We start from the raw sequence: 22,975 nt of genomic DNA on the forward strand, positions 1-22,975 counted from the left end.
CATCTCGTTCGGCATCATAGTAGATCCTGTTCATATACTGACGCATGATTTTGTTAGTATATATGGACGTATACAAACAAAACGCGGCGGTAAGATGTGGAAGCATCTCCATGTGCATGAAAGTCAAATCTTTTAGAGTGTCGTAATTTTGTACCATATCATATACGCTGTAACATATGCACGGTATCGCCGACATGTTGAACGCCATCGCAATATACCTATAGCTCATGTCAAATTTATAAATTAATTCACAGTTTTGATTAACCTGATCCTTATTGTATAATGGACTAAAATCTTGTTCGTTTATTTTCAACAGAGTTCTTCTTTGCACAGTTTCATGTTGATTCACGTTTGTTGACAAACACAAAATCTTTGATGTCTCTTTCTGAAAAAAAAAAAAAGATTTTAAAACATGGTATAGTAGTCATATTATTGACTATTGGAAGGCAGAGCATAATATCAGATTTGGTGAAATTTGAAAATTTAGTATCAGATGTTTATTTCTTTATAATAGAACAGTGGTTCCGAACGTTTTTCAGCCTTCACATCCCTGGAGCAATCACCTGGAACTTTCACACGCCCAAAAATTTGTTTCATCCAGATTTCCAGCATGTGATGATGTGAGGTGCTCTCTTAATTCAAAAAAAATTCTTCTCCTACATCAGTTGGCCACACCCCTGACACCCTAGTCCCACACCCCCAGGGGCTGAAACCCAGTTGGGAACCAGGGTAATAGAATAACATGAACAGACATAATCTAGAACCGCCTTAGATTTTCAAAACTTTTTGTGCAGGAGGGAATTTTTACCGAGTTCACTCTCCTACCTGCCACACCTGAAACAAGAAAGTGGCACCACGGACGATTCAAGAGTACAGCAACACTTTTTTTTTGGTACTGTACTCATGAGAATGACCGGCATGCAGGAACCCATTTGAAAAATCTGAGGCAGGGCTTGCCCTATACTTGCCTTTATTGAGAACCAGGAAATGTTCAATCTGGAAACAGAAAATGGTACCCTGGAGAAAATCTGACAAGAATTCATTGCCATCATCTTTCTCTTTCAGTTTTAATGATCTGAAATTATAAAATTTATTTTATAACAAAATAATTTGTAAAAGTTTTTCTAAGAAACAAATTCAAATACAAAGGGCCAGTGATAACTATTGCCAGTTATCTCTGCTAAATGACACCATGACTATATTGTTTTCTTGCAGACAACTTCTCAACCAAAAATATCTTAAAACCAAAAACTACTGATGGATAGGCATTAACGAGTAAATTAGGATGGGAGAAAGAATTGTGGTCTGTATCCTAATTCTTAATTCAGCTAAAGTTAAATTTCACAAAGCTTAACACAAAGCAAGACACGAGACCAGAACGCTTACCAATTAATGTACAAATGTATAAACACCTTGAAAGTGCAAAATTCGGAAAGAAAATTCCCATTTCATTGCCTGAATTTGTCAAACATTGCCATTTTCATTTTGTTCTTCAGAAAAAGAATATCAAAGGTCACCATTTTGAACACTCTTGCCAGAATGTAAATACATTTTTCTTTTTGAGATGGTTAAATTGATATTATGCATGACCGGATCTTTTAAATTACATGAACTCGAAATTTTCTGTATCAAGAACAAGATTAGTAAAGTTTCATAGGTAGATCTAAACAAAATGAGGTCGACCTACTTCTGCTTTTCATTAATCTGGCAACACAACTGACTTCAGTGACATCTAACGGTACTTTTATTCCGGAAATGATCCAAGGGTTGAAATGTCAGATTAATTAAGAACAATTTTCTGATTAAAAACCACTAATTAATCCCAAAATAATAGGATATATGTATTTCTTTTCAAGATGTAGTCTTTCTCGATCAAATGATGTAATTCTTGGAGCTTTTGGATGTCAAAAACTGTCATTTTATGTGATTTAAAGACCTTCTTTGTTGAAAGTAGGAAGTGATTGTTTAGTTTTTGGATGAAATAATCATGTCGTCTCAACCAGGAAGAGATAAAGTGTTGCCAACTACCACTCGCACTTCAGTGAGTGAAAATATCAAGAAAGTGGCCATCACCATGAGGGGAGCCCAGGCCCAACTGATTGAGCTAGATCAGGTAAAATCCAAATGTTTTTATGAATTCCATCTGATGTCTCAATGGAGAACAAGTGATTTAAATGTTTTGATTTGACTTTCTCCTAAAGATTGCCCTTTTAACCCCTTGAATAATGACTGCCTGAGGTCATAATAAATAACCCACAGCTATACTCTTACTAAATATAATCTTCAAGTTTACTGTTTGTCTTGTCATTTACTGATATTAACAGATTTTTATATCTTTCAAGTTCTGTGTATGACTATTAGACCAAATCTTACTGTCTATTTAGAAAAAAACCCAGATAAATTGGCACTGTCCTGTTTTACTAGGTACCGTATCCTACAAAAACATTGATTGTTTCAACAAGATGCATAATGTAGGAAATCAAACCTTTTTTCAATTTTTTTGGAAAATTGAACAAAAAATGACCTTGAAATTAAAATCACATCATGACACTTTTAAAAAAAATTGAACATGACCGACAAATACGGCCTAATCAGCATCCCTGATCCCTCAATCTTAACAAAACTAACAGCTAATCAGTGCAAAGTGTTAAATATGAGGAATGCTCCAGGATATCAATGAGAACTAATGCTGAAGGCTGTTAATCCTTATTAACCTATATAATACTTAATTAATCATAAGGTTAATTGATGATCTGTCACCCTCCCAAGTGCTTCAAGCTAATTTTTTTCACTTATCCTCATAAACAATCGTATTTTTGTTGGCTAAGGTAGTTTTATCGATATTTGTTACAAATATTTAGAAGATTGGATTATGTACAGGTCATTTTTAAACTTGCTTGGTTTATTTTTGTCATCATGATATTACATTTAGAGAATTCGAGATAATGAATCTATAAATTTTGAAATGTTTGTTGTTGATGTTTGTTTAAAATGTTTTTTCTTTAATTTTTCTAGAATCGGCCTTTAGCAGCCATTATACAAGATATAGCGAACGGGTAAGAACATTCAATTTTCCTTTTGGAATTTTTTATTTTTTACATATTAAAGTAAGTTACCTGTCCTTGATTTATTCCAAAGTAGGTAAAATAATTTGTTTCAAGTGAAATTCCTTCCAATGTATTGAATATTTAAACTTTGAATTCTAATCCTATGCTCCACAAACTCACATAGAAAATGAACAGATAAGAAAAAACTGCAATTTTCCTGAATTGTAAAGTTTTTTTTATATTTTAGGTGGAATTTAGGTGACCCTGAAACATATTCTTTACAATTTAGTGAAACAAACGGACAAAAATATATCACAGAGAGAGTGAGTAAAATACATTATATGTTTGATGTTTAAGAATTCATGAGAAGGCATTGCAACTAGATTTTTTCCTGGCACTTTTGTTAAGATTTGATGAAGTAAATTTACAATTGGAAAATGAAATTTTATTTCAATCGGAGGTATAATATTCTTCAAAATGAAGTCCCATAAAAATTTGACTTAAGGTATAACCTTTTTGTAATAATGAATTGATCTGATTTTTTTTGATTTTTTTTTTAGAATCGTGGTGAAATAGGAAATGGAAATGTTTTAAAATTAACAGAATCACCAGTAAGTTTTAATTTCTTATATTTCATTATATTCTTATTCTCTTATAATTTCTTATATTTCTCTTTGTTTAATTAGACCTTACCCAGTTGCTTACTAAAATAAACTTGACATAACATAATTATATGAAATCACAACGAAACATTTTCTATCTGCAATCAAGCTTGACTAGGACTAGTCCAAAACTAATTGAATGATTATCCAGCCTCTAAAACATCCATCACGCTTGACTTGTAAATATCTAATAGATGTTTTGATTGTTGTTGGCGAATATAGGGTAAAAATAAATATCTTGAGGTCAACAACAGAGTTGTACATCATCAAAAGTCATCACAAATAATTTTTACCCTTTCAGGCAAAAAATGCTCAGAATTTATATAACCAATGTAAATTGAATTCTGGTCCAGAAGAAAGAATAAAAGGTTTACAAGAATTATCAAAGTTATCATCAGACAGTACCTTTGCTACAGAGTTTATTAATATTAAAGGATTAGATCTCTTAATAGATATCGTTAATTCTGGTGTCTAGTAAGTTTAATCATTATTTACTTCAAGTTAATTTACTCAACTCATGTTGTGTTTTTTTTTACACATATTCGGTCTGTATATGATAGTCTTATAAATACCAGGAAGGAAAGGGGGGTTGAATTTCAAATATTTTGTTTTGAAACGAGTGAGGCAAACAAGTGAACTCACTGGACAGGAATCTAGCCATTTTAATAGATGATAGATCAAGAGAATCTATAGACAGAATAAAGATATTGTAACAAATATTCGAAATGTATAATTAACCATGAAACTTTCATTTTCACTGAATATTAGGGTCCAATAACATGCCTATATTATTGTAATATTTATTGTGTTATATTTTCAGTAAAGGAGAACCGTTAGCGTTTACCTTAAAATCTTTTGTTGCGTTGATGGAAAACAATATATCTTGGGACGTTTTACAACCTGAATTTATTAAAAGGGTAAGAAAACTTTATTTAGGTTATAACTGTTTTCTCATTTTACAAGTTATCATGCCCTGTCTTTTGAATGATACTGTCACTGCAAATATTTAGCTTTAATTCAATAAATGGTGTTGATTTGTTTTGAGTTTAAAGCTATTTGTGGCAAGATCTTGAAGTTTTCTATTGACTAAAATTCTTGACTAAATATTCTAATGTGATATTTTACTTGTTGTAGGTAGCTGAATGTGTAAATTGTAGCAACCAATCACAAGATAGTAACTGTTTACAGGCAGCATTAGAAATTCTAGAATTAGTAGTCATGAATAGGTTAGTTACTTTATTGTACTTTCAGTAAGTTTTCATAGTTGTACAGTGGATTGCATTGCACGTTGTCATTAAATTTCATTTCTCATTGGACAGCCATTTTCATTTATTTTCCAATCAGGCGAACAGAATTGACACTCCATTTCTTATTAGTGTTGACATATTTTGTCTATACTATAACCAATTTTAAACAATTTAACTGCTCCTATAATGTATGTATTGTTTATTTCAGTACTGATAAACTGTCTGTAGTAGAACAGGTGGTTACCCCTAGTAACGTTATTCCTTATTTAGAAAAATATGATTTAGATGTACGTAAAAACGCTATCGCTCTGATAAATGCTTTGTTTACAAAAGCTGATCCAGAGAAGAAAAAAGTAAGCAAATTTAAGTTTTTTTTGGAAATGTGTGGCCTTGCATGATATATTTATCACGTTCTCATTTGACTGAGTAGAAAAATTGAGTATTCATACAAATCTGTCAATATTAGGTATACTTTCCATCATTGCACACAGGCAGATTAATATCTGTTCTTACTTTGGCAGATCAGTAAGACCCTGAAGAGAATGAAATATACCACTTAATTTGATTGAGAACTTCTTATTTCATATAGCCTGAGTATACAAACTAAAATGTTAAAATTCTTCCATATCTCATCAGATTTTGTATTAAGTTAAAACATTTTTTCGTAGAAAATAGCTGAAAGTTTACAGACACGAAGTATGAGAAACATTATAATTACAGTAAGTTTACGTGAATATTTATCAGGAATCTTTATTCAGTAGCTTGGACTCTAATCTATTCTAATATAAATATAAACACTAAGATATATCCCAGTTCTATCTTCGCTTTTTAGTTTACCGTTATCTTGTTAAATATATGTTAAAATTTGAAAACTGATTTCTTGGTATCTATCATTTATATTTGACTATTTGTGGATAGGGTTGTTGAAAATTGCAGAACATATTTGGAGGTTATATTTATTGTGTCACATTTTCTATTTGTCTAGCATGTTATTAGAAGTGTTGGAAGTCAGATGGGACAGGAAATGGCTCACCAGTTATACGTTTTACAGACTTTATTGCTCAACTTACACGAAGAAAAGATGAATACTCCTGTTGATTCTCATGATCAGGTAACTAGGCAACGTCTATCAAAAATCTCAAGATAAAATTTGTGAAAAATGTTGAATAATACATTAAACAATACCATAATTAATACAAAATTGTTTGAAAGATTTTTTGAGAAACATCTTTTGTTGATTTTGAAAATGAAAAGATTATTGTAATCATTTAGAAAAGGATTGCTCCTCAGAAAATGGAACATTATGTATGAATTATCAATTCAATGAAGAATAATCAAAATACCTATTCAATACTGGACTGTTTGATCACTGCAAGAGATTGCAATTGTTGTTTTCCTTGCTTGAGAGACCTTTCATGTTAAAAAGGAACAAAAAATCAACACTGCTAAAGGTATTCAAGATATTTGAACTATGTATATTGTGTTATAGAAAACATTACAAGATATAGAAGAATTAAGAAGAATAGCGTTCGATGTTGACGGAGATCCGAATATTAATACAGTTCGTAAATCACAATCTCCTGCTCAAGATTATAAAAAACTGGGTTTCGTGGTAAGTTTTATTATTAATTCAGACAAATCTCTCATTTCTTGGTATGTCATGAAGCTCAGAAAGACAATTTAAATCTTATAGCAATATATATTGCATATATTGATCACAAATCAAAAAAAGGGTTTGTTCAATTTTTCATTCATTCATTCATTCATTCATTCATTCATTCATTCATTCATTCATTCATTTATTTATTTATTTATTTATTTATTCATTTATTCATTTATAGAATGTATCACATCCAGCGAAGGATTTCACCACCACGCCACCTGGATTACTTACATTACATAATATGTTATATTTCGCTCGAACACATGGTGAAAATTATGTTAAGGTAAGAAATATAACTTCTTTCTCATACAATTTCATATCAATGATTAAGAAGGAAAGTCGATGATTTTTTAGAGGTTATTTGGACTGTTGTTATAGTGCATTTTCGAACTTCATACGAAAATATAGTCTTTAAATGTACAGCTTTTATGCTTATCATAGTTTTATACTTTAGAGCTTGTTCTTGCATTGTGTGCAATTAAATGTGTTTTCATGGATTCGTCTACTGAATGACTCACTCTGTTCTAGTTTATGAGAAATTTTTGACGTGTCCAACCAATATCTAACTTGTGAAAAGAATTTTTTTGAAACTTTTTCACACAACCAGACAACCAGACAGCGTCAGTGCTGACATTGTTTTCCATTATTTTCTAGGTTGTATTAGAGAATTCCAGTCGAGCTGATGAACATGATTGTCCGTTTGTCAAGGCTTCCATTGCTTTAACCAAAAAAATATGTGACATTTTCCATATTGGAGAACCTCGTAAGTTGATTTACTTTTTTTTTTCATTGTCTTTAGTAAGGTATTTCTTTAGGTCAGAGGTATTGACTTTCACAAATTGTCTGGTTTGGAATTTGGTTAGGACTCTAAGTGGTGCTGGGTATCGTCGCAATCATGCTACGATACGATACATATCCCTATACGTCCGATACAACAACAAAGATTTATCATTGCACACTGCTTTGCGTTACCTGTATTCATTAACCTTATTGCAGAACAGTAGTATTGAGTTCAACTCCATTTCAATTGACATAAACCAGGGCTGTTGATTTGGCTCTGTATGCCAGACATGACCAATGGGGCTGCTCAAATGACCGATGGTCAATATCCTCCATAAATCCTCCAAACAATATTTATTCATTAAAAATACCAAGATATATTGATATTATACTTTATTACAAACAGAAGTAGTATATCTATATATCTGAGTGATTTAATATTACCTTCCTATTTCTATATATCTTATAAATATATTATTTATTCATGATTTACAAATTATCCTCCCTTTCATTTCACCGTCTTCATTAGCCCACATGGTACAGAAAAGTAGGATGTAAAACTCTATTCCATGAATTCATTCCCCTTCATTTCATATCAATAATATTTTATAGCAATGGAAGAAGGTAGTACGTTCTATCCTATGTTTTTCCACCATGATAAACCACTAGAAGAATTTTTCTCCGTGTGTATACAACTATTGAACAAAACATGGAAAGAAATGAGAGCTACATCAAAAGATTTTGAAAAAGTAAGTAAATTTTTGGAATGATGAGTTTTTTGTAGTAGGTGTTGATATTGTGCACGACATTTATACTCTGAGTTGGATTTTAAGATCTTTTTTTTTTTGTTTAAAAAGCTTTATATTATTTTTTATTTATTTGGATATTTTGACTACATTTAATCTGCATTACTTTGAATTACATAGAATTTTTAGTCAAAAATTTTTTAAGTTAATATCATGAAATACAAATTTAACAGGAATAAAAAGAAAAATGAATAAAGTTGAAAATGTGAAGCCAAAAGAAAGTTGAAGCTTTTAAAGTAATTAATTGTGGTTGAGGTGTTTCAGAAACCATTTTGTTAGAATAGCAGTAGAAACAAAAATGGCTTCCCTCTCCTTGCTACCCTTAATCTCTGATCACCTTATAAAACCTGTAGATTGGGTCTGAGTTTAGTATTTATAATTTCTATAGACAACACAGATCTTAACTTTTTGACCTGTTTTAAAATGAAACCAAAGAAATCATTCGTGTCTCATTTAGATGTATGTAGTAAAAAAAAGGTGTTTGTTAAGTTTCAGATTTATTGAAAAATTTGTCTAAAAATGACATGAAATTAAGAAGTAATTTAAAAATTTGTATTCATTGTAAAGTGAAAAATTTTTCATTATTTGTTTAGAAATGAGTATTTTAATGTGTACTACAAAGGAGGAGTAAAATTTGTGTGAATTGTTTTTCAAATCATTTATCAAATTTATACAAAGTTTGAAGGTCACTTAAAATTGAAGGAAGATAGATCAATGTGCTGCAGTTAAAATCCTGTTTATGAATTAAACTCAGTAGGGTGAAGAATCAAAAGATATAACTTTGATTCTCTATCTATGAATTGTGTTTGTGTTTCAGGTATTAGGGGTAGTTAAAGAACAAATCATCCGATCACTGGACATTCATCCTGCAACATTCGATGCCTTCCGAAACCGTCTACATCAACTTAATTACAATGAAATTAAAAAACTCTGGGATCATGACCGACAAATTAAAGAAGAATTTTCATCTCAGGCTAAACCTATCATGTAAGTACCTTCCTTGAGTTATAATTCATTTAAAGTGGCCTTCACACTGAAGCTATTACCAGTTGTATATGGCTGGGATCACTGCCAGATATTTATGGATTTTTTGGGACAATTATTAACATCGACAGTCTCAGATATTATTTAGAAATTCTACTTTTTGGACAAAATGTCAGTTGACATGATGAAATTTCTGGTTTCTGATATTTGATGATTATTTTGACAGTGAGCTACGTGATAAAGTTACTCCAGAAATTATAGAATTAATTCAACAACAAAGATTACAGATTTTAGAAAAAGGCAGTCGATTCAATAAATATAATAATCGTGGTCGAATGAAAGGTAGGTTTAGATTAAATTTATTTTATTTGAAATTTGAATACTAATTATTAGCTCATGGGTGGTTTTATCAACTCATTTGGTAATTGGCCATTTCTATCTTTTTCTATTTAAGCAAAACTATTAATATATTTTGATAATATTCAAAATGTTCACTTAGGCTTTCTACATAGAAAATTTTATTGGATTTGTTAAAAAATGCTTTGTTGTAATTGCTTGGCTTGATTTAAAACATGTTCTTTATTTATTAAACAGTGTTAACTTTATTCAGATCTAATTTCTCTAACAATGTGTCTTATTTTAAAATTGTCTATATTTTACTATAATAATCAAAATATTAATTTCATTATTTGTGTAAAGTTCTGTAGTTTCTTTATGCCATGCGTCAAACACAGCAGCTAAAAAAAAACAAGGAAAATATCTGCTAAATCATTTCTATCTTTCTTAAATCATTAAGTACATATACTATTATCAAGCAGAGCTGTTGATATGGTTTTTATTTGCCAGTCACGTCTGACTTTAATTACAAATTGACTTGATGGATTTTGACTATCACATGTTGATGAATTTTTACAGCAAAAATATGAATTTAAGGCCGCCTTTTTGTAGTGACATTATATCAAGTCATAATTTGAATATTCTCCATATTCACAGAAAAATTCAGGAGCAAATAATGTGAATATCTTAATTTAAATATGTCATTCTAAGACAAAGAAAACTAGAATCTCCAGCCTTGTTTCTTGTCATAACTTTTCTTCTCTTTATCTAGGGTTGGTTTATCATAATCATAAAACATTAAAACTATTCATTTAAAGTTTTATCATATTTTCCTAAATATTTTTTTATTTTTGATATATTTTTGTCGATAAAATTTCCAGATACGTTAAAGAAACGACAAAGTTTGGGTAAATTACATGTCATTGATGTCATTATTCGTTGTTTGCTTCACATCACTTCAGCACTTCTCTCTTTCACTTCCCTCTTTCAAGCTAGAGATCAGGGGCTTCCAACGGCTTTGTGTCAAAGCATCCAGTGGACTTCCAGGGGCTCTCAGTGGGCATCCAGGGGGCTCTCAGTGGGCATCCAGGGGCTCCCAGTGGGCATCCAGGGGCTCTCAGTGGGCTTCCAGGGGCTCTCGGTGGGCTTTCAGGGGCTCTCAGTGGGCATATAGGGGGCTCTCAGTGGGCATCCAGGGGCTCTCAGTGGGCTTCCATGGGGCTCTCAGTTGGCATCCAGGGGGCTCTCAGTGGGCTCTCAATGGGCTTCCAGGGTCTCTCAGTGGGCTTCCAGGGGGCTTCATGTCAAGAGACTTGATGCTTTCAAGCTGATGATCAGGGGGCTTCATGTCAGGACTTCGATTGGGCTTCCAGGGGATTTCATGGCTGAAACATTTCATCTTTCATGATTGGGGGCTTTCTCTCTTTTCTCTCTAGCTAGAGATTGGGGGCTTCATATCAGGTTTTCTAGGGGAACTTTATTAACAGAAACATTATATTTTTTATGATTGGGAGCTTTGTCTCTTTCAATGCCATCTCTCAAGCCAGAGATCGGGGGGCTTCCAAGTTTGGGATAAAGAGGATTCAAGGGGGCTTAGTTAGAGGTCATAGATCAGGGGCTTCATATCAGGAACAGTTCTTCTTTCAAGTTTAAGATCAGGGGACTTTTGAACTCTGCTTTTGAAGACAGGCTTGCTTTCATCTCTTGGCCTCCTTTCTCTAAATTCCCTATCTATGTATACGCGAGGTCAATGGGATAGCTTTGATTGTGGTAATTTTAACTGTCGTCTGTAAAATATAGAAGTAACTTCCTTCCTGTTACAGGACTGTGTCTGTATTTGATTTTCTGTGAATAATAATTGGCCATTAGATATACTTTCTTACCAAAAAAATCTAAAAAAAAGCAGTTGAATGTCCATGGATGACCCCAGCCCCGCCAATTTATTTTTTACGCAAAACTCTAGCTTGATTGAAACGTCACTCCCCATGTCTGTAAATTTCAAATCATTTTTATTTCCAGAATATTGACTTTATGTTTCGTGTTATTTTATATACTGTCGCTTTCGTAAACATATTTTAATTTCATTTTTCTTTTTTCTTTTTTGAAAGCCTCAGGTTTGGTTTTACAGTTCAATTTTATTTTTTTCGATTTTTCAGTTCAATCTTTCATTTCATTGGAGCATTATTGTTTTTGATATTTTTTGATTTTTCACTGAATTTTTATCATTTAGTGCTTATCACGAATTTCCCTGAAAATTTGTTTTGATGCTGCCAGTTCGGAAACTCTGATGTGAATGTTTATGTTTTTATAAGATTGATTATTTCTCTTATCAAATTTTGCATTTTTTTGGCCTATAATTGAGTTCTGTCTTTAAGCAAAACAAAATTGACTGTGAAATAAGATTTTTTTTTAAACTACAAACTTGGCTTTGACCTGTGAGGAGCTTGGGCATCTCATTAACTTCATCGATAAAAGAATGATTACATTTATAAATGATAGATTATATAGCTGGTGAAACTGTCTGTTACCTTCCAACAAGTATAATAAAGAAATGTATTGAACATCACCTAATGATATATTTTTACTGTTTCAATTTAGTTCTATTTTTTTTGGGACCATAAAGACGAGTCCTACATGCTGTAAAAAAACCTGACACACTTGGTGATAATTGTGCATTATGTGATAGTTGAAAGTATTTATAAGAATTAGTAGTAAAGGTCCATCTCCACTGTTCACTCTCTATCTATATATTTAGCATGTAGCAACACTTTGATTCAACTTGTCATTCAATATGGTTAGGCCTTTATCACAAATTCATTTATGAAATTTTTGTTACAGGTAGTTTTAGATGACTTGTCGTTAATTAAACTTAGCTCTCTTATTTTGGCAAAGAAGATAGTTTAAAACACATACTTGTATCAGCTATCTCTCAATAGATTGATATTCTCTTGTTTGTTCATAGAAACACCTGACTTCACCTTACTCTTGAGTAATATTCTTAACAGAAAAATTTAAATGTTGTAAGGAATGACTTGCATGTGTTTTAATTGTGATAAATCACATATTATAATTAGATTGACTTAGAAGTTATAACAGAAATTTTCAGATTCTACTGGCACCAGATTATAATTCCTTTTGTACCTTTCTGAGGATTGCAACTATCGGCCAGGGAAGGTCGAACCATTTTCAGACGCCTAAATCTACACTTTGGCATGAATTTAAAAAAAAACATCTTTTGCTTGTAATGATCTTTGGCATGTTCTTGAATTTTTTTACAACCAAATTCTTTGGAATGAATTTTATAAATTTTATAATTATCATTTATATATGATTCAAATTCAAAAATAAAATTTATTTTGTTATTTCATAAAAGAATTTTTTAAAAGAAAAAAAAAATGAAACCTGTAATAATATCAAAGTGTTGCTTAAAAATCATGCATTTATTTAAGAGATAGTTATTTAAGTCTCCTAATTAATAATGTTAGATATTCTCAACCTAATACTGATCTTCATAGTACTGTTAAGAAATGTGGGTCAAATTTATTGATGATTTTTGTAGAAGTTTTTACAACAAACATAGTTGCCATGTAAAAGGTTGAATTTAATACTGACGCTGTGGAATCAGATTCAGAGAATATTTCTGTGTTTTTTTTAGATAAATACTGGTATTGGAAACTAGCTCCTAATCATAAAACATTCCATTATGGTGACTGTACAGAGACTGATACACCTGTTCTAGAACAACTACACAATAAATGTAAGTCTAGTCTATATCTTAGCACCTTCTATCATCATCAATCAGTGATCAATTATAAATAGGTGAACTGTCAATATGAAACAGTGAAATAGTCCAAATTTGTTGTCCATATTGCTTGACACAAACTTGCAAATATCTGGATTTGGAACTACAGCCTAATTTAAAAGAGACCAAACTTTTGTTCTGTTTTGTATTAGCTTTTGTTTGAAATTTGAATGACATTTAGTTGAGTTAAGAGCACATATAACAGAAAAGACACGGGAATATATTATTAAAGAAGTGTGTTATACAATAATATAATCCCTTGTGTTTCTGTTTATATAGCTTTTTTTTATAATTTCTTCCCCCTCCAAGCCTGGGAATTTTGTGACGTGAAAAAACGATATTCATGTTTTCAGTTGATAAACTAGTGCTTCTGTAAATACATAATAAAAAGTTTTAATGTTTCATGCCCTGTTATATTTTCCAGTGCCTATAGTTGATATTAGAAGTTTACAGACTGGAAAAGATTGTCCATGGGCTCAAAAATCAAAACGAGGGGTAAGTCTACTTTCTTCTGCCCTTTTATCAGAATAGTCTCAGAATTACTTTACTTTGATAACAATTTAAATATTGGAAAAATTATCATTTTTAACAGAAATTACAGCCAAAATTTATAGAGATTTTTGGTTGAAGTTTCTAGGAAGGATGAGTGAATATATTAATGATAAAGTTACAAAACTTCATATTTTTTTATCAGGCGCAAGTTATTCTAATATTAGCCGTATGATCTTGAAGCTGATGAATACTTTAACTTAATAATGGTCTGTGTGCGAAATTCTTGTATTTCTAATCACAGTTAAACACTGCTTGACAAATCTCAAGGGGAAATAACCATTAATCATATTATCTGGGTTTTTACAGGGTAATAACAGTGCAAATTGTGCCTTTAGTATCGTACCCGACACTGCCGACAGTTTTAATTTCGTAGCCACTTCAGAAACAGAGTTTGATTATTGGACAGATGGTATAAATGTTTTACTAGGAACTAAGGTAAGTGTTGTTTGCTACAGAATGGAAAACATTGTCTTGTCATCTAGGTCCAGGGAAAACAGTTCTGACCAGTCTTCTCGCTGTACATACCAGATTGTTTGTCATGACATGGAAAGAGTGTCCATACAATGAATGAAACAAATAAAGCTTAGACAGACTGTATATTAAAGATCTCTGTATTTATGATACAGAGTAGAATTTTGCTAAAATACACCCTGAATTTGTCCATCAGGGCTCTGTCAGGTAGCATTCCCCAATTGCTGTTCAAAACAGTAGGGTGTAAAACTCTAATTCTTACTTTCAGATGGTGAGCAGTCAGATGAAACAAGATTTAGAAACTTTATTGAGTATGGAGATAAAACTACGTCTGCTCGACACAGAGGGAGTGACCATCCCCTCCCAGCCTCCCCCGATACCCAAAGACCCCCAAAACTATGATTTCAACTATAGTTTATAATGAAAACCTTATTTAATAGCCTTTTAATACAATGACAAACCCTTCGTTTTTTTAAGAAATGGTACAGAATAAATTGATAATTATCATCTCATCAAAGAAAGTAACAAAAATAATCCAGCACATCTAAAATGTCTTCCAGGATGAAAATTATTTTCAACTGTTTTATTAGCATTGGCAACATTTTAATTTTATTCACGTCTTTGGTGAAACTACAACATCTATATATTATGCAATTTATAAATCAGTTACTAGATTTCGTCTATTTTCCAACCATTTGTCTTGACGCGTAACATGTATTTTTACATCTAGAAGGAGGGTTTGTCATTGAGTTTTATATTTTTATACTCTTTCCTAAGCGTAGTGAATTTCTACATCTCCTAGAGCTGCCAAATCTGGGTTTGTTGATTTGGCAGCCATGTCTGGTGGTGCTCAAATGACTGACGTTAATCGTATTTTTCGCAAGTAAAATTTTGCCCTTTATCATTGGAAGAAATTTTAATATGGTTATTATGTAAAATTATAATTATTAATGACTAGTGAATTTTACAGTTGATACAATTTTAACCTAAAAGCACTAAGCAAAACCAGATACATACCACCTAGAATTATATTACAATCATCAAATAACAGATTGGATAATGTATTTTGAATTTCGTGAGCTATTTTTAAAAATTCTAATTAATAGACAGCTTATATTATTCATGTTGAAATGTAGTTCTCACTATCATGTGCTTGGTCAGCCATCTTTTATTAGTTTATATTTTTTTATTTCTTTTTTGTTGGTCCATTTGTAATGAATACCATGAATTTAAGCTTTAGTTATGACAGCATTATCAGTTTCTGAAATATTGAGGGAAAGAATGCCTCAATGCATCCAATAACAGAAAGCAAACCAGCAAATATCTATTTGACTCCTTGACAAGACATCAGTCCATGCTTCCAGATTTGGGTGTCCAAGCAACTCCCATACAATCTGACATTTTGTATCTGGCTCTAAATGTACCAATATTCCGTCTGTATATCGCGTCGAAGGAAAGGTTAGAGTTAGATCTGTTGGATACACATGAGCATGAAGTTAAGAAACGACATGTAAGATGAGACGCTCATTGTTCTACCTTTAGTTACATTCCTTATTGTTATATACATTTAGTTATTGACTCAGTTAATATTGGCCTTCGCTTCTCCTATAACACCATTACACCATTTCAAAAAATACAAACCATTTAATATTCAAATAAACTATTATTAAAATTATCAGACTTTTTTTTAGGGTAACATAATTCTGGATTTGTGTTACATTTTCTGACATTTATTTTGCCTTAAATGACCCATAAGATATTACCATAATTTGTAATACAATGTAACAACATATATATACATAATTGTAAGAAAATTTGCAATGACATATTTTGATCATTAACAATAGTTAGTCTATAATTGAGTTAAATGGTTGATATTTGGCCTTGTCTATCCCATAAGACATCACCATACCTTTACAATTAATTTAGATTTGTTTTTTGATTTTGTTACTTTATTTTACTATATTTTATTTATTATTTTTCGGTAAAAATTGTTTTGAGCTCAACTGCTAAGATTAAGTATTAATTTGTATGACAATGTACAACAATTTGCTGGACAAATTCTGTAAATAATAATAAATGTATAACAATTTTATATATTGTGCCATTTTTAACTTTCATATTTTATTATAGAGACGTTATAGTTAGGCGAATTAACGTAAAACCAATCGAAAATGTTCTCTTTTGCGCTCATGCAACTCTGCTCTCTGCTATACAGAAAACAATGACCTAATAATTTGGTTTTACTGTCTAGTAATGTTGAGAATAAAATTAATTTTTATGCCCATCAATAAAATAAAAACAGGAATTATAAGTTATTAATAAATCATCCAAAAACTCTTCAAACTAAGTTTTAAACTACCCTATTCTTATCATGTCTGTAATATTTGGTCATATAACAGAACATTTGTTTAAATTTATTCACATGAGCAGTTAGTCAGTCATTGTGTATCTGATGAAGACAAAAGAGAACTATTTTTCTGTTACATGATGTGCTATGTGCTTAATTATCATACCTTGTCTACATTGTACAAATCATAAATAATTTTGACTATATGGTGCTATTTCATATTGGCTTCAACTGTTCTTCATGTTGCAATAGTAAAGTTTATTAAATATATTGGGTACTTTTCAGACACTTTGCAATTGTGTTTGTCAAGTCGTTCAACCCTGAAGATTAAATATATTATTATGTAGCTTAATTTGCAAATATTTTTATAGGTACATGTTTGTCTTTTGTAATTGTTTTTGTAACATTTATCTGGACTCAAATGCATACAATTTTTTTTGAAATCTTTTGAATGGGGACCAAATAAATGAATATTATTTAAAGGAAACGGGTTCACAGGTGTGAGAATCAAAGGGAAAGATTTCAAGAATTTTCAAGGCTGTGAATTTAGTTTTCTTAGTTAAACATTAGCTAAATTCTAAATTTTTGTAAAACATTATCAGTAAAGTTGTTAATTCATTTTAGCAAATTTGTTGGAAATTCAAATTTATGTGCAAATGTCTGACTCTGAATCCTGAAACAGCAGCCCTGACTTGGGTTTCGATTGTGTTTGTTCGTTCAAATTGTGCTACAAAGCTTTCAGTAGGTTATTTATTTGCTTGCTCAATTTAAATATTAATCACTGCAAGTTTAAAATATATATTTTACTCATATTTAGATACATTTTTCAACTGAAACTTGATCAAATTCAACTTTGTAATAATTAATTCTCATTAGATGTATAGTCGCCAACTATTTTTTAATGAAATACTTAGATTAAGAACTTCTTTTGGCAATTGATTGATAATGAAAATATATAAAGCATTAAATATTTAGTCAAATGTTAGAATGAAATAATTAGATTTGAAACTGCTCTGGCACATAAATATGATGAAGAATTTATAACGAGTTGTTTTCAAAAAGTTAAATTTGTCCAAGACAAAGAAACCAACAGAAGAATTTAATTGGCTTACTAAAATCTGTTACCTTTTACATGAAAAATAAAACAATCTTCTCAATGACGGCAGCAAAAATTGAGCTGAAATTGAAACATTGTATTAATAAGTATGCATTATGTATTGTAGAACTTGTCAATCTGATAATGTATTTTGTTCTGGATAATTTGTTATTTTAGTATATTTTATATCATTTCAATATTAAATCTTTTTAACCAGATATTGTTGTTAATATTTCACCCTGTCTTTATTCTTAACCTTGTTAATCGCCTTCTAGCTGTTGGTTAAGGTCTTTAAAACGTCTATTGAAAATCATGTCCCATTCTATATCTTTATATCCGATGATTTACTCAGTGTGATGTTAATTGTTAACCCTCTTAAATTCTTTCTAGCTTTGGCCAGTAAGGCTATTGCAAAATCTTGCCCCTTTCTGTATCTTAATATCAGTTGGTATTTTACCTGATTTTTAGGCAGGGTGATTTTTATCATTGTATCCCTTTGTAGCTGCTGGTAAAGGCCCATGAATCTTCCTTTGCAAAATCTTGCCCCATTATTTATCTTTATATCCTGATATAAAACCAAACAACTTCTTTCAAGTCAGCTGTTTCTCCCTCATAAAGATCTTGTGTAAACTAATTCTCTGAAGTGACATAAATTTTTATAAACATGATTATGAAATCGATAGAAAAGTCATTTCCAAATATCTAAACTTAAATCCTAATATAGTTTTTAATAGTTTTACCACGAACAGTCCCTACAGCGGGAGTTGAAAGAAAGGATGGAACTTATCGCTTTTGTATGGATTCTTTCAGCATATTGTAAACTTTTTCCCAGCTGAAAGTTTTATTGAATCATGTGACAGGGAAAGACCAGTTTCAATAAATCATCTAAACTCTATGACAAGTCTTGATGCGGAGACGGGATTCTGGCAGGTCAAATTATAGCTATCATATCGCAATAGAAGCGATCCATTTTATCTGAATATTCAACTGCATCGAAATCAATCCGCTAAATTGAATCAAGAAAAATAACAATTTTCTCCAGAACACGAGACGCCTGTTGCTAGAAATAATGTTTTATTTCATGTAATTTGCTTCACTTCTGCTTCTGTTAAAAAGTTTTATGAGCACAAGATGAAAAGAGCGGGAAATTGATTTGGTGTTATTTTGTCAATAATGGAAGATATATGGTTTTTAGTGAACTGTAATGAAATTGTTTCCAACTTTTCAATTCTAATAAGTGAATTCTATTTAAATTGACAAAGCAACATGTTCTCTTTCACACTCGGGGAAGAACGGTTGTGGTGATGTAGGCTGTGATCAGGGGCGTTTCTATGAAACATTGGATGGAGGGGCCTCGGAATTTTGAAGGGGGGCTGGGGGGTAACAGTACTTGATCAGTAATCTGAGGGTAGAGGAATGGTGAGATAGGGGGACATGGCATGTACAGAAAAGAAGGGCGTATTACTTCATTCCAATATCTAAATAAGGTACAGAAAATTCAAACGTAATACAAGTACTTCATTTCAAAACAAAGTGACTATTTAATCGTCATTTAGAAACTGTCAGAAATAGTAAACAATTACTTCTTTGATCTTGCCGAACCTGTAAAATCAGGAACTATTTGAAGTTTTTGTTAATAAATTATTAATGAAGGACCAAGTTAAATGAATTGTAAATTTTTTGAAGACTTATTTTTAATCTTTCTCTTTAAGCTTGGAAATACTCTCTAAATCGTTTACGAGCAACATGAAAGGAATAAAAATAACTAATCACCTTGTGTATTGGAACATCAAAGGTGCCGCTAGGTGTAGATCAAAGGAAGTCGCCAATTAAGGGATGGTACCAAATTAATTGAATGGTTTGATGATCCTTTGATGAGTATTTCCATAGAGAAATAGACTGTGATGTTCTTACTTTGGAATGGAAAGACCAAAAAGGTCGGATAGGCGTTCAACAATCGTTAAAGGGAAAGGTTTGACAAATAGTACCATAGTCTCAGAAACAGGAAACTAAGAACTAAGCCGATCACTAATAGTGTTCACAGTTCATTGTCTAAATTTGAGCCATCAACTTTGTGTGTCCAGAATTATCCTGTCTCACATATAGAAAAGACATACATAGATAAGAAAGTGAAATTCCTTAGTGGAGGTATTATTGAACGAATTATGCTATTTTCGTACATTTCTAGTACTTCTGAAGATGATATACAAAAATTCAAGGCCGAATTCAACCCACGTAAATGGCGAACTTGATTAGATATGAAAGTCCGAAATGAATGATCAGAGCTGACATGAACTAGAAATACATAGTTCATTTATGACTGAAGTAGTCCAATTCATGATTCCACGTTATTATCAAACCGGCCAATCAACACAAATCCAACATACGGTTTGGTTTTGTAAATAAGATAACACGTGTGAAAGTCTTGGAGGTAATACATGTATCAGTACCAGAAGCCCGTCTAGCATTGTGGGGCCCCAAAATGTTGATTTTCATTGGTTGATATTAACTACTGCATCCAGTGTGGTTGTTTAATAAGCGATGAGCCACTTGGTCCTGCGCTATTTAGATATTTTATTACTGGCCCAGAGGTATGATCTATGATCTAAATATAAACATGGCCGCATGGGGTTTGTTCCTCGAAAACAGCCATTCTTTTACAGATCAGAAAATATCAGAATCTTTGACAAAAATATCTTCAAAGAAGATGAGGAAAATATCAAAGATTGAAAACGTTTTATGAAATAGAACTACAAACGACCATCGCTTCTGATGTGGAATTTTTCTTTTAACTTTACGCCATTTTGGATTAAAGAATACATTTCAAAAGGCACCAGTTCAAAAGAAATTTTATATTTTATTTTGCCTGAAAAACAGAAGAGTTCCAAGAAAATTTTGTTGAAGATCCAATTACAGGCTTAAAGTGACTTTCTCATTTTCTTGTTTTCTTTTATTTTATTATTTTTTTATTTTGATTTAAGCTCGTTTCCAACTAGCTTCGGAATCGCTTTAATGGTTCCACAAAGATTTAGCGATTATAAGGGCGTTTCTATAAACAGACAATAGTACAGCAGAACATCTCGTCTCACATAATCAATAACATTGTCCATTGCTCTGTGGCCTCGGCCAGTGCCTTCATTGAGTTTACCCTTATACAGCACAGTTGGCCCAAATAATAGTACAACAGTTTTCCCAGAAATAGTACAACAGTTGGCCCAGACAATAGTAGAACAGTTATCCCAGACATCAGTACAACAGTTGTCCCAGACATCAGTACAACAGTTGGCCCAGATATCAGTACGACAGTTGGCCCAGACATCAGTACAATAGTTGGCCCAGATAATAGTGCAACAGTTGGCCCAGACATCAGTACAACAGTTAGCCCAGACATCAGTACAACAGTTGGCCCAGACAATAGTACAACAGTTGGCCCAGACATCAGTACAACAGTTGGCCCAGACATTAATACACCAGTTGACCTAGACAGTAGTACAACAGTTGGCCCAGACATCAGTACAACAGTTGGCCCAGACATTAATACACCAGTTGACCTAGACAGTAGTACAACAGTTGGCCCAGACATCAGTACAACAGTTGGCCCAGGCATTAATACACCAGTTGACCTAGACAGTAGTACAACAGTTGGCCCAGACATCAGTACAACAGTTGGCCCAGACATCATTACAACAGTTGGCCCAGACATCAGTACAACAGTTGGCCCAGACATCAGTACAACAGTTGGCCCAGACATCATTACAACAGTTGGCCCAGACATCAGTACAACAGTTGGCCCAGACATTAATACACCAGTTGACCTAGACAGTAGTACAACAGTTGGCCCACACATTAAAATAGTATGGTAAATGATATCTGATATTCTTGTCTTTTCAAATAATTCAACTTTAATTTCAAGATTATAACATGATGCCCTCCTTCCTGCATTCAGCCTTGCTTTTTGGCAAGTCAACTGAAAATATTTTTGATGAAATTTTTCAAATTTGATATTTTTTATCAAAGGCAAGCTGGTGTTTTATGTTGGCTTTTATCCGGATACATCAAAGTTAGATCAGTAGGCAAAGCCTTCAGAGATAATACTTGAAACAAAACGCAATAGTTTTCACTTTCAAAGGCAATTAATAAGATTTTTTCTCTGATAATTCTTGTTTTTGCTCTTCTGTCATTTTTACGGTATCGGGGATTTAACATTAGAGCCATTTCACTTCAGATATATTTATTATGAGTTATCACAAAACACATCTTAATCATGAATTAATAATAAGAAAATTATATTTTATACAGGTTATTATAAATACAAGTGAAAACGACAAGAATCACCGACCCTAGGTTTAATGCAAAACTTAATTTCATTTCAAATATCCATATAACAAGTCATCATAACTTTATAATGTGGTTATTTTCAGAACATCTTAATTAAGAATTTAAGATACAGGTAAAGGTAAATGTAATTACAGGTGAGAAAAATACAGGAATCATCGAATTGATCTTGATAGAAATTCCCAGATTAACCTTCTTGTCTTTTAACAATCAATTATCATACCCTCTTTCATCTTCAGTTCTGAAGTCTTTTATCTCTTTCTCAGTCTTTCATTTGAAAACTTTCTACTAAGTCAATTAACTTACTCTTTGATTCCTGATGAATCTTTCATATTTCAGGACACGCATGAATTTATCCCCTGCTTCGGGTTCCGACCTGTATGATGTTTTAACCCCTGGGGCTGCGACCAAAGTGGGGTGGGGCACGAGCAGACGAGGTATTTCAAAGGTAGTTTGGGATAATGTAAAGTTCGAGGAGTTGGTGGTTATAGAATGGATTAGGATTTACCGGGGCTCAGTGTAGAATAGGCGTGTCCTTACATCCGATTTAATTGTTGTCTCTACTGTAGCCTAATTACATGGAGTAACGTCCCTTTGTAATGACATTGATCATTGCCCATATTCGTCTGCGATTTTGACTGAAAAGTGAAACAAGATAAGGCGAATAATTCGACTTGATAATTTCGACAGTCAATGAAAACAGGGCAAGGTAATAATATGGGCCACATAGGCTATTGTGATTATCCCTGGCCCTGAATTCTGGTCAGATAGTTCAAAACAATGGGCGTGGGGCATGTCAGATTAGCTTTAGTTTAACTTTATTTTCACTGACCCCGCGGTGCCT

The 22,975-nt window shown here is 32.1% G+C and overlaps 2 protein-coding genes across 2 annotated transcripts; both read left to right on the plus strand.

The window, feature by feature from the left end:
• Positions 1-1,987: 1,987 nt before the first annotated feature.
• Positions 1,988-14,771, plus strand: LOTGIDRAFT_222972 (hypothetical protein; the record flags this gene model as incomplete). Its single annotated transcript, XM_009067976.1, has 20 exons — positions 1,988-2,113; positions 3,016-3,056; positions 3,295-3,370; positions 3,608-3,658; positions 4,011-4,183; positions 4,530-4,626; positions 4,844-4,935; positions 5,165-5,309; positions 5,625-5,675; positions 5,942-6,080; positions 6,459-6,568; positions 6,798-6,902; positions 7,274-7,382; positions 8,012-8,148; positions 9,023-9,192; positions 9,416-9,531; positions 13,181-13,282; positions 13,752-13,822; positions 14,186-14,314; positions 14,619-14,771. 20 exons carry the CDS (start codon positions 1,988-1,990, stop codon positions 14,769-14,771), a joined length of 2,193 nt encoding a protein of 730 aa, XP_009066224.1.
• Positions 14,772-20,996: 6,225 nt separating this feature from the next.
• On the plus strand, positions 20,997-21,659 carry LOTGIDRAFT_134164 (hypothetical protein; the record flags this gene model as incomplete). Its single annotated transcript, XM_009067977.1, has 1 exon — positions 20,997-21,659. A coding segment is annotated over one exon (663 nt), but the record flags the coding sequence as incomplete, so codon positions are not given.
• Positions 21,660-22,975: the final 1,316 nt, after the last annotated feature.

Source organism: Lottia gigantea, assembly GCF_000327385.1.
Source record: "Lottia gigantea unplaced genomic scaffold LOTGIsca_88, whole genome shotgun sequence".
NCBI classification, from domain to species: Eukaryota; Metazoa; Mollusca; class Gastropoda; family Lottiidae; genus Lottia; species Lottia gigantea.